Here is a 15,509-nt window from a genome sequence, read left to right as displayed (position 1 = left end):
ACTCATTATTTAGATATTATTTTGAGTTAGTTGGCAGGAAGGGCATATCCCATGCAGTATCAGGTGGTTTAAGGACTTTTTGATGTTCTGGAGCTAAAGGATTTGCTCAAGTAATGCTCTGGCCCATTTCACACGGAACCAACTTGCTGCTTGGCTATCGGGTGTCAATGACTGGTCTCTCCGGCACCAGCATTTTAGTTCCATCAGGGGCAGGTTTACTTATTTTAGAGTTTATAAGCAAGTCTTTTAAATTTTCATAATAGTCGCACAGAGCCTAACGGCAGATCAGTGAATCAAAGCAGGTCTCATTGATTCAAAGCACCAAGATAAATGTATTTCTGCATGTAGTTTGCAGATTGCTTCCAACCACACATATACGATACAATAGAACTTTATTTGTCCCAGGAGGGAAATTGATCATAAAAACACAAGCAAAACACAACATACATGAAACGTGAAATTAAAGTGACGAGTGGAAAGGATTGGGGATGTGCGAAAATTGTGGGCGGGGGGGGGAGGGGGAGTCAGTCTCAGTCTACCCCATGACAGAAGGGGGGGAGTTGCACAGTTTGATAGCCACAGGGAAGAAGGATCTCCTGTGGCATTCTGGGCTGCATCTTGGTGGAACCAGTCCGCTGCTGAAGGTGCTCCTCAGGTTGGCCAGTGTGTCATAATAATATATTCCTTTATTCGTCCCACACCGGGGAAATTTACATGGAGGGAATGAGCTGGATTGTCCAGGATGCTCCGCAGTTTGAGGAGCATCCTCCCCTCCAAGACAACCTCCCATGAATCCAACGGACGAAGCCAGCCTTCCTGATGAGTTTGTTGGCGTCCGCGGCCTTCGCCCTGCTACCCCCAGCACACGGCGGCAAAGAAGATGGCACTGGCTACCACCGATTGGTAGAACATCTGCAGTGTCTTACTGCAGACATTGAAGGAGCGGAGCCTTCTCAAACATGGTGTGCCATGTAGTAAGTCGTCCACTGGATTTATTTCTGAGCATCGTCCTTCATGAAGAGATTGCGAAGAATGCACTTGTACTCTCAGGAGTGTAAGAAAAAAAGAACCGTTCAAGATTCTGAGAAGAGTTTCACGACACAGTAAATGAATGGCTATTTTCCCTGACTGGAGTTTAGCACCAGAGACCAGTGTCTGTGGACAAGGGTATGGCTGAGATAGAGAGAAGTTCCTTCACTCAGTGATTCTCCTCTCAGTTGTGATAGCTCTATCATCAAGTGTACGTTTGAACGGTTTAGAGGGATATAGGCCAAATGCTGGTATCTTGTTGGCATGGATGAGTTGGGCTGAAGGGCCTGTATCCATGCTATACCCCTCTATGACTTTATGTACACATTGTTGGAATCAGTAGGTCTTTTGACAATAGACAATAGGTGCAGGAGTAGGCCATTTGGCCCTTCGAGCCAGCACCGCCATTCAATGTGATCATGGCTGATCATTCTCAATCAGTACCCAGTTCCTGCCTTCTCCCCAAAACCCACTGACTCCGCTATCCTTAAGAGCTCTATCTAGCTCTCTCTTGAATGCATTCAGAGAATTGGCGTCCACTGCCTTCTGAGGCAGAGAATTCCACAGATTTACAACTCTCTGACTGAAAAAGTTTTTCCTCATCTCCATTCTAAATGGCCTACCCCTTATTCTTAAACTGTGGCCCCTGGTTCTGGACTCCCCCAACATTGGGAACATGTTTCCTGCCTCTAACGTGTCCAACCCCTTAATAATCTTATACGTTTCAATAAGATCCCCTCTCATCCTTCTAAATTCCAGTGTATACAAGCCTAGTCGCTCCAGTCTTTCAACATATGACAGTCCCACCATTCCGGGAATTAACCTCGTAAAAACCTACGCTGCACGCCCTCAATAGCAAGACTCTTAGAGCATCCAGTGGCATCATCTTTCAGGCTCCTTTGCAAACAATATATATTTTTGTTTATGGTTTTTTCAATAGCCAATTGTCTTTGCACAGTAAAGATGGTAAATTCAACAATGCTGATGGGGAACAATCCGTCTTTGGCATAGGCATTCATTCTACTTCACCGTTTTAACCTGTGTAACACAGATATACCCACATATTCTTGTCCAATTGCACAATACTCACTAGCGGCAGAGTTTGGGCAGTGCCAAGGGATCATCAGTCTGACACCAGAGGCCAGCAGAGTAATCAGGAGCTGACATGCTGAGAGACTTGAACACACAGAACAGATGACTTCAGAGCTGAGGTGGCCATCAAGATTGTGTGTAACAACTATCTGTTTCGTCACATGGACAGTACTGACACCCACACCTCAAAAAGGCAGCCAGCATCATCAGAGACCCACACCACCGTGGCCACACTCCCATGTCACTCCTGCCATCGGGGAGGTGGTACAGGAGCCTGAAAACTGTATCAACCAGGTTTAGGAGCAGCTTCCGCCCTAAAACCATCAGGCTATTAAACAACACAACCTCCAAATTCTGAACTATGTTGACTTGGCGAGATTATTTTTGATTTTGCATTACTATTGCCAACTATTTGCCATTTGTTTTTTGTATATATACACTGAACTTTTTTGGGTTGATAATTATGGATTTTACAGGGTTAAAATGTTTACATATACTGTTGTGCTGCTGTAAGTAAGAATTTCATTGTTCCATTTCAAGACATATGACAATAAAACACTGTTGACTCTTCAATTTACCATCAATCTTGATGGTCACCCATTAATATGCTCCAAAGCAACTGGTAGACATTACAGAATGGGGCGCTGTAATGTTACAGTGCTGCTTTTATGCTGTTTAGTTGTGGTTTTATTGGTGTTTCAATATTTATTTTTCCTTTTCCTTTTATATTGTTTGTGTGTGTTCTTCATCATTAATCTGCACCCATGAAATCTGCTCAGATTGATGACTTGTTTAATGTGAATTCAGCAATTCAAGTTGCAAAAAGGGCGGCACGGTGGCGCAGCGGTAGAGTTGCTGCCTTACAGCGAATGCAGCGCCAGAGACTCAGGTTCGATCCTGACTACGGGCGCCGTCTGTAAGGAGTTTGTACGTTCTCCCCGTGACCTGCGTGGGTTTTCTCCGAGATCTTCGGTTTCCTCCCACGCTCCAAAGGCGTACAGGTATGCAGGTTAATTGACTGGGTAAATGTAAAAATTGTCCCTAGTGTGTGTAGGATAATGTTAATGTGTGGGGATCGCTGGGCGGCGTGGACTAGGTGGGCCGAAGGGCCTGTTTCCGCGCTGTGTCTCTAAATCTAAATCTAAATAGTTCAACGTTAATGTGGTAAACAATTTAGTCTAGCCAACTACAGTAAAACTACATTTCCTTGCATGTGGGTGTGTATGTATGTGTGCATGTGGGTGTGTATGTATGTGTGCATGTGGGTGTGTATATATGTGTATATGTGGGTGTGTATGTATGTGTGCATGTGCACAATTTTGTGATGTTATGTATGTATGTAATTCTGTTTTAGAGATACGGTGCGGAAACGGGTCCATCGACCCACCGAGTCCACACCGACCAATGATCCCCGCACATTAACACTATCCTACACACACTAGGGACAATTTACATTTATACCAAGCCAAATCACCTACAAACCTGTACGTCTTGAGTGTGGGAGGAAACCGAAGATCTCGGAGAAACCCCACGCAGGTCATGGCGAGAACGTACAAACTCCGTACAGACAAACATCCATAGTCAGGATCAAATTCGGGTCTCTGACGCTGTAAGGCAGCAACTCTACCGCTGCATCACCATCCTGCCATCAATAACTAATAAAAAAATTAACTGAAATACAAAACAATTTCCATTTCCTTTTCTTTTCCAATTAATACCCGGATAAAATCCAATCAGAATCCTGCTCATGTTGTCTAAATATGGGCTTCTGAATGCTTGTGAATGAAAACAAATTTAACTGGTTGATTATTTGAAGCAGTTATGGCGAGTCTGGAGGCTCGTTCTTTGTTGAAGAAGTTTATTGCGACAGCAATATTCGATCACAAAGTTTACATAGCGAGATTACAGACAACCAATAAAACCAACTGTTCTCTTCGAAGAAGTCTCTCAACTGACTCTTTTAGGTGCCAAAACCGCACGTGACCACGCTGTCCAATCAGTGGTCTCACTCCCTGGACCAATCCTTACGGTCGCACCCACACGTGACCTTGCTGGCCAATCTGAGGGTTCGACACCTAGGACCACTCTCTATGGTCGCTACACAGTTTTCTTTGGCTTTCTCCTCCATCATATTCTATGACCTAACACAAATGATAATTTGAAGTTTATTCTTAGGCTGCTGCCGATGCTAGTTGCTAAAAGCCACGCAATAATAAACAAAAAATATGCAACATTAAAAAATGTACCTTGATTCAATAGAATACGAAGATAATGTAAACAAAACTGCGCCTGGCAAAAGCAGCTGGTGTCAGCATATGCAAGGTTTGAATTACTATTTACCCGATCTAAATGCCAAGAACATGTCACTGGATACACAACATGCCTATGGGTTACCTCTGCAGAGCAGTTCAACAAGCAATCTTGTGCTTCGAAAAAGCCTTTACATTGAAAGGAGAAAAATACTAACCTTATTTACAAAGGAAATCAGCACAAACATATTCCTATCTGTGTCTAATTGTTCTATTAGCATAGTATTCATAATACCATAGTTACATCAGCAAAGTGCCATATCCACAAATGTAAAACAGGCTTTAATTTCAGAAACAGACGTTAACTACTGTATAATGTTTCCATCTTCCTCGAGCTGAACTACTAACACATCACATTCAAACGTCTTCATGTGCATGCAATGTCTCTCAGAAGGCCTGAAGATGAAACCCTGACAACTGTCCAATCCAGGCTGCAGAGCCCGACCCAACTATCAGCACAAGTTAACAGTACAAAGCTTGGATCCTTCCTGACCTCTCCGAGTCAGCTAATGGGTGAACTCACGTTGGTCAAAGGTCTAAAATAAATTATCAGTAATACACTGCGTTCGTACAATCATCCCGCAGCTTCCCGTACCTGGCCAAGGTCAAGGGTAACGTTGACTTCATTGTACTCCAGGCCCCGGGAGAGAGGAGGACTCTGCCACCAACGTTCGGTTCCATCAATGGCGTTGGTGATCGGATGTGCTTTGCTGCTCCCTGCTTTGCAAGTGTCACAATATTGACCCTGGTGAAGAGTAAGAAAAAAAACATGAATTACATTGCAATACCAACAAAGCCACTCACCAAGTTCTTTTTATATAAAGAACCATTCACAAGATTCGAGCATCACGACGAGGGTAGCAGTTAATCAGCAACCCTCATTGCCTTGGACTGGAGTGGCCACATCAGAAGGCTGGTGAGCCAACGACTGTGCAGCGAGTCTGGACTGACTGTGTAAAGCAAAAAGATGCTGAAACAAAGAATTGCAGATGCTCGTTTATAACAAAGATAGACACAAAGTGCTGGGGTAACTCAGTAGGTCAGGCAGCATCTATAAGGGAAAAGGATGGGTGACGTTGCGGGTCGGGACCCTTCTTCAGAGTGAAAGTAAGGGGGGGGGGAGGGGAGGTGAAGAGCTGGAGGCGAGAAAAGACCAGGACCAATCACAGATGATCACAGGCCGGGCCGTAACAGTGAGAGAGGGTGTTGCACAATTCCTGTCAGACAGAGGAAGTCAACTTCTTCAAAGTAGGCATACCTTGAAGAGATTTCACAGTGGAACAGACAAACTGTAGAAAGAAAGAACCACAGATGCTGGTTTATACCAAAGAAAGACACAAAGTGCTGCAGTAATTCAGATGTTCGCTGGATTCAGATATTCCCTGGATTCGGGATTTGCGAGGCCCGGACTCAAGGCTCCACCGACCCACGAGACTCCACTGACCCGCACGTCTCCACCCCCGGCTGCTCCGCGCAGGGCCTTCCTGATGGCATCTGCCACAGCGCCCTACAGAGCATCTCCAAACCAAGGAGTCATGCACTCGGTGTGGTGCAATCCCTTCCTCGAATAACTCAACAGGGTGGTGGGTGGAACAAACTGCCAGAGGAGGTAGTCGAGGCAGGGACTATCGCAACGTTTAAGAAACAGTTAGACAGGTACATGGATAGGACAGGTTTAGAGGGATATGGACCAAGCGCAGGCAGGTGGGACGAGTGTAGCTGGGACATTGTTGGTTGGTGTGGGCAAGTTGGGCCAAAGAGCCCGTTTCCACTCTGTATCACTCTATGATTCTATAACCAACTGAGCAGTGATTCTGTAAATGATTCAGTGCGTTCAACATCTCAACAGGGCAGGTGTTAACCTCAATTTCTACATCAAAACCCCAAACAAGTATATTTTATAAAAATCATTCAATGGATGTGGATATCAGTGACAAGGTCAGCATTCATTGGCAAACCGTAACACACGAGCTTTGAGCTCTTGCCCGGCTATATCAAAAGGTAGTTAAGAGCCTTCTCCAATCTCTGAACTAGGAGTCACGTACAGGTCAAGCAAAATAAGGCTCCTTCTCCAAGTGAATCTTTGATGGGATTATAAAACAATCAGCTTGTATTTTGATCACCATTACTAATACCAGATTATTTCATTAAATAAATTTAAATTTCACAGTTGTCATGGTGGGAATTTGAACAGGCATTTCCAGAACATTATTTGATAGATTACCATTACTTTAACCATTCCACTATCATCCCTCACTGTTCATAATGTGGATGTTCAAAATCCAGACAAGAGAGCAGATCCACAGAACCAGGAACCAGAGTAAGAGCAGATTGGACGTCTCAACGCAAAGAGGTGCTTTCCTGCTTTGGCAGCGTACACAGGGGACTTTTGCAAAAGGCCACGGACATCGGGAAAGTGGGCAAAAGCTTCCCAGAACGTAGTCTTGAAGACGTTGCGTTTTCAGATCCAACTCGCCTAATCGTTCAGCACGTCAATTCACTGCCAACTGTGCAGCCTAACCTTACTGAAGCAAAAAGTCCCAGATTGTTCACTAGTGAGGCAATGAAGATTTCTTAATGGTGCCCAAGCTAGGGAGAGAAAAAAATTCAATCAATCTAGATTCCTGAATCTAAAAAGATTATCAGTGATTCCACCTGGAGAAAATTTGCACTGCGCGAAATTGTGGGCTAGGGTGAGCTCAGAGGGAGACTAACCTATTGACTTTAAAAGATAAATTTTCCATGGATCTATCAAGGGCAGGACTCTTCCTCAGCAGCCGGGCATTTTGGAGCATTACAGACATTCTGCCCACCGCCCTGCATAGAAAGTGGTTGGAATATCATGGGGAACGCATCTGCAGTTTTCCATTATCCACTGTCAATTCAGAGCCAATATATTCCCTGGAAATTCATTACTTACTAGTCTACTTCATGCCTGAACAATGGGCCACAGCAGCAGGAAAAAGCTCGAACAACTGCAGGTATTTTCTTTGTTTTTACAGCCGGGGCAACCCTATGGTTTAGACGGCAGTGGTGCATCTGGTAGAGCTGCTGGCTGACAGTGCCAGAGACCGGGTTCAATCCTAACCTTGGGTGATGTCTGTGTGGAGTTTACACGTTCTCCCTGTGACCGCACGGGTTTCCCCCGAATGCTGTGTTTTCCTCCCACATCCCAAAGATGTGCGAGTTTGTAGGTTAATTGGCAGCTGTAAATTGCCACTATTGTGTCAGGAGTGGACGCAAAGGTGGGATAATTTAGAACTAGTTTGAAAATGTGATCTAATATAAGAAAATAACTGCAGATGCTGTTACAAATCGAAGGTATTTATTCACAAAATGCTGGAGTAACTCAGCAGGTCAGGCAGCATCTCGGGAGAGAAGGAATGGGTGACGTTTTGGGTCGAGACCCTTCTTCAGACTGATCGATGGTTGGCATAGACATGATGGGCCGAAGGGCCTGTTTCCATGCTGTATTTCTAAACTAAACACCATGGTAACAGACACTTTTGTCCCTTTTATCTGCACTAACCATGATTTCCGGGTTCCCATCTAGGCTTCCAACACTCAGTTCCAATGAAAAATCACTCACTGAATAATTTCCAACACTGACCCCTTCATATTTTCTATCTCACATCAGAATCAGTCCAACATTGATTCATCATCAGCTCTCCATCAAGGTTATAAATCCTTGGAACTAAGGAAGTAATGTTTTAAATGGTGGCTTAGTTTAGTTTAACTTACAGACACAGGGCGGAAACAAGCCATTCGGCCCACCGAGTCCGCGCACTCCAGCGATCCCTGCACATTAACATTATCCTACACACACGAGGGACAATTTACACTTATAACAAGCCAATTAACCTACAAACCTGTACGCCTTTGGAGTGTGGGAGGAAACCAAAGATCTCAGAGAAAACCCAGGCGGTCACTGGGAGAACGTACAAACTCCGTACAGACAGCACCCGTAGTCAGGATCGAACCTGAGTTTCCGGCACTGTAAGGCAGCAACTCTACTGCCGACTTGTAGAACATAAAGGTTGTGTACTTCTACATGTTATTGGTTTGAATGTTCCTTCCAAAACATAAATTCCTTCACATGCTCCTGCACACAAATCACATCTTTCTTCTGTCACTTAACAGAGGAAGTTGTCATCAACCATTCTCAAAACCTTGTCACACCAGAGGGCTCAAAGGAGGGAAAGAGAGAGGTGAGGACATTGCAGCCTCTTTGGACTCTGTGACAATATCCAGCTGAAGACAAATAGACAATAGGTTTCAGGAGGAGGCCATTCGGCCCTTCGAGCCAGCACCACCATTCAATGTGATCATGGCTGATCATTCTCAATCAGTAGCCCGTTCCTGCCTTCTCCCCATACCCCCTGACAAAGAGACAGTAAAGGCAACACAAGGAACATCATAAACTGGAATCCTGCCTAGAACATAAAGTTCTGGAGTAACTCAATGGGTTAGGCATCATCTCCGGTGCAAATGGATAAGGGGTTTCAGGTTGAGAGCGTATCTTCATACAGATAGTATTGGCATTAGACTCGTTGAATGATATGGACGTAACCCTCCGATGAGATGAAGCCGGTGATTATTGGGGCTACCACGAGAGATCAGTGCCATGGTGCTGTAACATGGAGGAAATTCTCAGGAAAGGTTTTGTTCGGCTGTCTAGTTTCAAGCAGCACAGTGCCAGAAACCCAAGTTCGATCCTGACCACGGGTGCTGTCTGAATGGAGTTTGCACGCTCTCCCCGTGATTGCGTGGGTTTTCTCCGGGCCCTACAGTTTCCTCCCTCACTCCAAAGACATGCAGGTTTGTAGGTTAATTGGCTTCGGTAAAAATTGTAAAATTGTCCGTAGAGTGTAGCATAGTGTTGGTGATCACTGGTCAGCATGGACTCTGTGGGCCGAAGGGCCTGTTTCAGCGCTGTATATCTAAAGTAAAGCATCCAATGGTGATGTAAATGACAAGCACAAGGTTGGAAAACGTGCAACAGTCACAGTGGCTTTCATTAATACCACATGGATGTTGTGACTAGGTTGGAGGCTTGATCAAAGGAAAATTCAGGCACGCAATTCCAGCTTGGATGAGAGCATGCCTCGGCCCATTATTAACTTCAGTGTACCCTCTCTTCTAGAATAATTCAACTCTTATTACCTGTGTTCCTTGACTTTATCTACAGGGCCATTGAATGGCCAGTGTAACAACTGCATGTAATCCTCCTTTGCTGGCAAATCAGTCAGCCGACCTGTTGGGAACTAATCTCGTCAGCATCCATTACCCTCTCCACTGCTGACCCCACCTAACCCAGTTAAACATTTTGCACCAACACCACAGGTCTTACAATAAATGGAGTTCGAGTCAAATTGCTATAGAATTACCCTTTTAGGAAGTGGTTGGAGAATCAAACATCTCTAAACCTGATACAAACTATCCTTCTTTTTGAAGCAATGTTTTATAAAATGTCTGCACTAAAATCACAAAGATGGCCAGATAAAGTTTCCTCGAGGATGTGGTCAAGTGGTCACGTGATTAACAAAGCTCACTGGCATCGAAGATTTCACAGGGATCTCACCTCTCATTTTATAGCGTAGGCACTGTAAGAGCACCATTAGGTCTTGAGTATCCTGTTTCAAATTCACTTGCTCACTAAAAGCATTAGTCAGTAACATATCCCTGCGAAACTAGCTGACAGATGCAAGATATTGTAGGAGGAAGGAGGTAGATCATTAAAAATCCTGACCTTCAGTGACACCGTCGCACTGTGTCACTCTCTCAAACAGACCTAGAAACAAGCATATTCTTCATTCATTTCTGTATCTCTCAACATCCCCATCTATAGCTCTCAGTTCCTTCCCCCCCCCCCCAACTCTCAGTCTGAAGAAGGGTCTCGACACGAAAAGTCACCCATTCCTTCTCTCCAGAGATGCTGCCTGTCCCGCTGAGTTACTCCAGCATTTTGTGTCTATTCAATACTAGAGTTAAAACCTGTGGCATATTTTAACAGAACAGGCACGTTTTATCTCTTGAAACATCTCGAGAACCATGATTTTAATTTTCTGTTCAGTTACAAAGTAAACCCTCCCATGCTTGGAAAGAGTAAATGCTGCACTTGTGTGATAGGGGAATGCTGGTGGTAAAGAAAGATTCACAATTAAACCACTGTTTTAAAACAGTTAAATTATCGTATCTACTTTATTTGAAGTGTAGATTTGTACTGTCCGTGAATGGAACCAAGTCACTGAATTGCCGGTTCTCATTAATCTGTTCTGATTAACAGGATGGCATGGTGGCGCAGCAGTCGAGCTGCTGCCTTACAGCGCCAGAGACCTGGGTTCGATCCTGACTATGGGTGATGTCTGTAAGGAGTTTGTACGTTCTCCCTTGGCCATGTGGGTTTTCTCCAGGTGCTCCGGTTTCCTCCCACACTCCAAAGATGTGCAGGTTTGTAGGTTAATTGGCTTTGGTAAAGATTGTAAATTGCCCCTAACGTGCAGGATAGTGCTAGAGTACACGGATCGCTGGTCGGCATGGACTCGGGGGGCCGAAGGGCCAGTTCATGTGCGGTACTGTTCTGTGTATTGATTTAGTTTAGTTACGGTTGGAGATACAGTGTGAAAACTGGCCCTTCGGCCCACAATGTCCATGCTGAACATGACATCAAGACCATCTCTTATCTACCCGTACGTAATTCATATCTCTCCATTCCCTGCATATCTTCTGCAGAGCAAGATGAGATTCTATAGACATGACCATTAGAATGGTGGTTGCCCTTGGAGCAAACGTTGAGAAGTTTGATGGAGAGGGGACAAGATGGCTGCTTTTGGCCGATTATTAACTGACCACCGCCATGGATTCCAAGTGATGGACAATATAAACAGAGGGAATGCGAGGGGAAGCCCTTAATGTTACAGTGTATGGTTAAAATCTGGAATTCAGTCTTGCAGTTAAGCTTCTAGTCAAGAGTGCTTATTGGCATCTGTAAATGATCATTGCCATTTCATTGTCCCAGATGGAACAATGAAATCCTTACTTGCAGCAGCACAACAGAACATGTTCCACAGGCACCTAACGGGAATAATTTACAGGGTTCAGCCTTAGTTTAGTATATTGTCACATGCACCAAGGTACAGTGAAAAGCTTTATGCTGTGTGCTCTCCAGTCAGCAGAAAGACCATGCATCATTACAATCCAAAGACAAAACACAAAATGCTGGATTCACTCAGCAGGACAGGCAGGATCTCTGGAGAGAAAGAATGGGTGACGTTTCAGGTACAGATACAGGATAAGAGGAATAGAGTCAGAAGGACACAGTTAAAGTAAGAAATGCTGCTGTTGGAGCCGAGGTTTAAAAGAGTGAGGGGATTGTAATATAAGAAAATAACTGCAGATGCTGGTACAAATCGATGGTATTTATTCACAAAATGCTGGAGTAACTCAGCAGGTCAGGCAGCATCTCAGGAGAGAAGGAATGGGTGACGTTTCGGGTCGAGACCCTTCTTCAGACTGATCTGAATGAGCGATTGCAGATTCGCTTCTGGGGCCAGCAGGTGAATGACATTGACTGTAGAAGGTTTCATTGAATAAAGTTGCTGTAGAAAGCCACTTTATTCTGCTTGGGTAAATGCACTGTGACAATTCTAAACAAAACAAAACGCCCTAGTTGAAACCATCTTGGCTGTGACCGGTGACAAGGGCTTAATAACAGTTCTAATGCCAAGTATCTGGCTCCAAAAATGCTGCCTGACCCTCTGTTACACCAGCACTTTATGTATGTTTCACTGAAAGTAAGAATTCATGCTTTCCAATGAATTGATGGTCCATGACACTAGGTTATTTCATTTAATGTTGGTGTGATTTCGATGAGTATCACCATTGATCCCGTCTACCACTCCAGCTATCGTATTTTATTTCCAAAAATAAATCATCATTCACGCCACGGTGTCCCTGATATTGCAAGACAGATACTGATACTTCATTAAAGACAAACTTCCATGAAAGAAGCAAAGTTGGCCAGCACAAGCCTGCGGAATTGGTCAGTGTCGAAACAGTGGGGAATAAAGGCAGAGGGAGCAGGTCCACAGAGAATAAAGGCAGAGGGAGCAGGTCCACAGAGAATAAAGGCAGAGGGAGCAGGTCCACAGAGAATAAAGGCAGAGGAAGTAGGTCCACAGAGAAGGCAGGAGTGAGTCCAGGACCAGGCTCACTGTGCAGGCAGCGCCCAGTGTAATCAGCCTGGGCAGTGCCAGTGGAAATGGGTCGGGTCGGTGCTGGGACACTTGGGGAGAGAGGGAATGTGGGGAGAGAGGGGAGGGGAGGGGAGGTCATAATAGTCCTAATTAATGATCCGCCGCGAATAAAAAAAAGTACAGTTTAAAGTGGAAATGATCAGAGAAACCTCATGCGCGAAGACAAGGGAAGCTAGAGTCTAGCATCTAGACACTGAGCGACCACGGGGGGGATTGCAGGCACCACCAGGATGGGCCGAATCACCCCCAGGAAGCCAGCATTTAACGGATGGAGTTACACACTGGGGGGCATCGCCATCGTTTTTCTGCTCGAAGGCAACTTTTTACTTTTCAAACATCAACATCAGAGGCAACGCGGGCTGAAGCAGAGATTTGTATCAGAGACGGAGAGACCGGGCTTTACATTGTCTGTCTGCAGAGTTGGGAGCAATCTCGCCGCAGCCCTCGTGGGTTTAGAAGGTTAAACAACCCTCCAGCGCCCGGTGTGTGTGTATGTGTGGTGTGTGTGGACTGTGTGTGTGTGTGTGAGTGTGTGTGTGTGTGAGTGTGTGTGTGTGTGTGGGGACTGTGTGTGTGTGTGTGTGTGTGTGTGTGTGAGTGTGAGTGTGTGTGTGTGAGTGTGTGAGTGTGTGTGTCATCTACTTCACAGTTGGATACTTTCAGTGCAAAACAACCTGCCGCCCAGCAATTTGCCCGTTCCCGCTGTACCTGCGGCCACACAACAGCCCACAGTCCAGTCCAGCACAGTCCAGCACGGCACAGCCCAACACAACACAACACAACACACAGCCCGGCCCGGCCCAGCCCGGCCCGGGGTGCTCATTGCTGGCGCTGTTCGCCTTCAGCAGATAATAAAACCGTAACACTTTTGCAGTAACTAACTTTTGAACTTTGGTAAACACAGGATGCGGAAAGCACAGAAGAGTCCCAGTCAACGGGGGCTAGGAGCAGTGCGAGAGAGAGAGAAGGGGAGAGGGAGAAGGAGAGATGGGGAGGGAGAGGGAGGGAGTGAGGGAGAGGGAAGGAGAGAGAGGGGGAGATGGAGAGAGAGAGGGAGTGAGAGGGTGAGTGTGTGAGAGGGAGGGAGAGGGAGGGAGAGGGAGGGAGGGAGAGGGAGGGAGGGAGAGAGAGGGAGAGAGAGGGAGGGAGGGAGAGAGAGGGAGAGAGAGGGGAGAGGGGGAGATGGAGAGAGAGTGGGAGAGGGAGAGAGAGGGTGAGTGTGTGAGAGAGGGAGAGAGAGAGAGAGAGAGGGAGGGAGAAAGAGAGAGAGAGAGAGGGGTGCAAGAGGTGGAGGGGGCTCACTCACTCACTCACTCACTCACTCACTCACTCACTCACTCACTCACTCACTCACTCACTCACTCACTCACTCACTCACTCACTCACTCACTCACTCACTCACACACAGTAAGTACCTGGATGGTCTGGCTGGGGTCTCCAGATACCGGCCCACCGACCAGTTTGCAGTACAGGTCCTGGAGCGGCCTCGCACTCACACCCTCCCCACAAGTGGCCGACGCTGTGATCCGTGTGCCCTCGGCCAGGTTGAAGTAAGGCGGGTGCAAACTGAACCCATTGACTCCGTAAGTGTGTGCGAGAACCTCCTGGGCTGCGGTGGACCTGAGGCTCAGCACACAGCACAGGTTGACCAGCACAGCCCTGACTGCAGTGACACTCGCCATCTCCCTCCTCCTCCTACCCAGAGTTGACTCACTCTCTCTCTCTCTCTCTCTCTCTCTCTCTCAGTCTCTCAACCCTGGCTGCTCTCTCTCATCGCTCTTCCTGGGTGGAGAATGCGAGTTGGTGAACAGCGCTCCCAGCAGCAGCCCCGCCAAAGCAGAGCTACCTAATCAACTGATGATGCATCACCCTCCCTCCCTCCCTCCCTCCTCTCTCTCCCTCTCCCTCCCCCTCTCCCTCCCCCTCTCCCTCCCCCTCTCCCTCCCCTCTCTCCCTCCCCCCCTCTCCCTCCCCTCTCTCCCTCCCCTCTCTCCCTCCCCTCTCCCTCCCCCCTCTCCCTCCCCTCTCTCCCTCCCCTCTCTCCCTCCCCTCTCTCCCTCCCCTCTCTCCCTCCCCCCTCTCCCTCCCCTCTCTCTCTCCCTCCCTCCCTCTCTCTCCCTCTCTCTCCCTCCCTCCCCTCTCTCCCTCCCCCCTCTCTCTCCCCCTCCCCCTCCCTCTCTCTCCCTCTCTCTCCCTCCCTCCTCTCTCTCCCTCCCCTCCCTCTCCCTCCCCTCCCTCTCTCTCTCCCTCCCTCCCTCTCCCTCCCTTCGCCCACAGTCACAATGTAAGCTGTACCTTGGAGGAATAGGTCACACTAATCTTCCTCTCTCAGTCTCACACACACACACACACTGCATATTCCTCCCCCCCTCTCTCCTGTACAGTTATTCAAGTAGCAAGAATAAATGTGTAGCAAGCAACTGCAGATGTGGATTAAACCGAAGACAGACACACAAAGCTGGGGAATCTCAGCGGGTCGGACAGCACCTCTGGAGAGAAGGAATTATAGGTCTCGACCCGCAACGACACCTATTCCTTTTCTCCACAGATGCTGCCTGACCCGCTGAGTTGCTCCAGCTTTGTGTGTCCAGCAAGAACCAACCAATGTCCCGTTCCTCCAGTCGGGACAAACTTGCAGCATCTCACTCAGCGTGGAGACAAGGAACTGCAGATGCTGGTTTTTCAAAACAAAAGACACCGAGTGCTGGAGTAACGCTGCCGTTGAGTTACTCCGGCACTTTGCAGCAACGCGGTGTTTTACAGCACAGAAACAGGCCCTTCGGCTCAACGTGTCAATGCTGACCAAGTATAGACGCAAAATGCT

At 46.8% G+C, this 15,509-nt stretch overlaps 1 protein-coding gene across 2 annotated transcripts in view; it reads right to left on the bottom strand.

Moving 5' to 3' along the window:
- The window catches only part of lama5 (laminin, alpha 5), a 277,790-nt gene extending 263,332 nt beyond the window's left edge, over positions 1–14,458 (bottom strand). For both annotated transcript variants that reach the window (XR_013548716.1, XM_078418700.1), the window contains exons 1-2: positions 14,101–14,458; positions 5,026–5,175 (exon numbers count right to left, since the gene is read on the bottom strand). Coding sequence is in view for 1 of the 2 variants with exons in the window: in XM_078418700.1 (XP_078274826.1) it covers positions 5,026–5,175; positions 14,101–14,367 (417 nt within the window). In the remaining variant the exon portion in view is untranslated. The remainder of the gene's footprint in view (positions 1–5,025; positions 5,176–14,100) is intronic.
- Positions 14,459–15,509: the final 1,051 nt, after the last annotated feature.

The sequence above is a fragment of the Rhinoraja longicauda genome, chromosome 22 (genome assembly GCF_053455715.1).
Source record: "Rhinoraja longicauda isolate Sanriku21f chromosome 22, sRhiLon1.1, whole genome shotgun sequence".
Lineage (NCBI taxonomy): Eukaryota > Metazoa > Chordata > Chondrichthyes > Rajiformes > Arhynchobatidae > Rhinoraja > Rhinoraja longicauda.
Note: the sequence above shows the minus strand (reverse complement) of the source record. Positions and strands in the feature narration are given on the sequence as shown.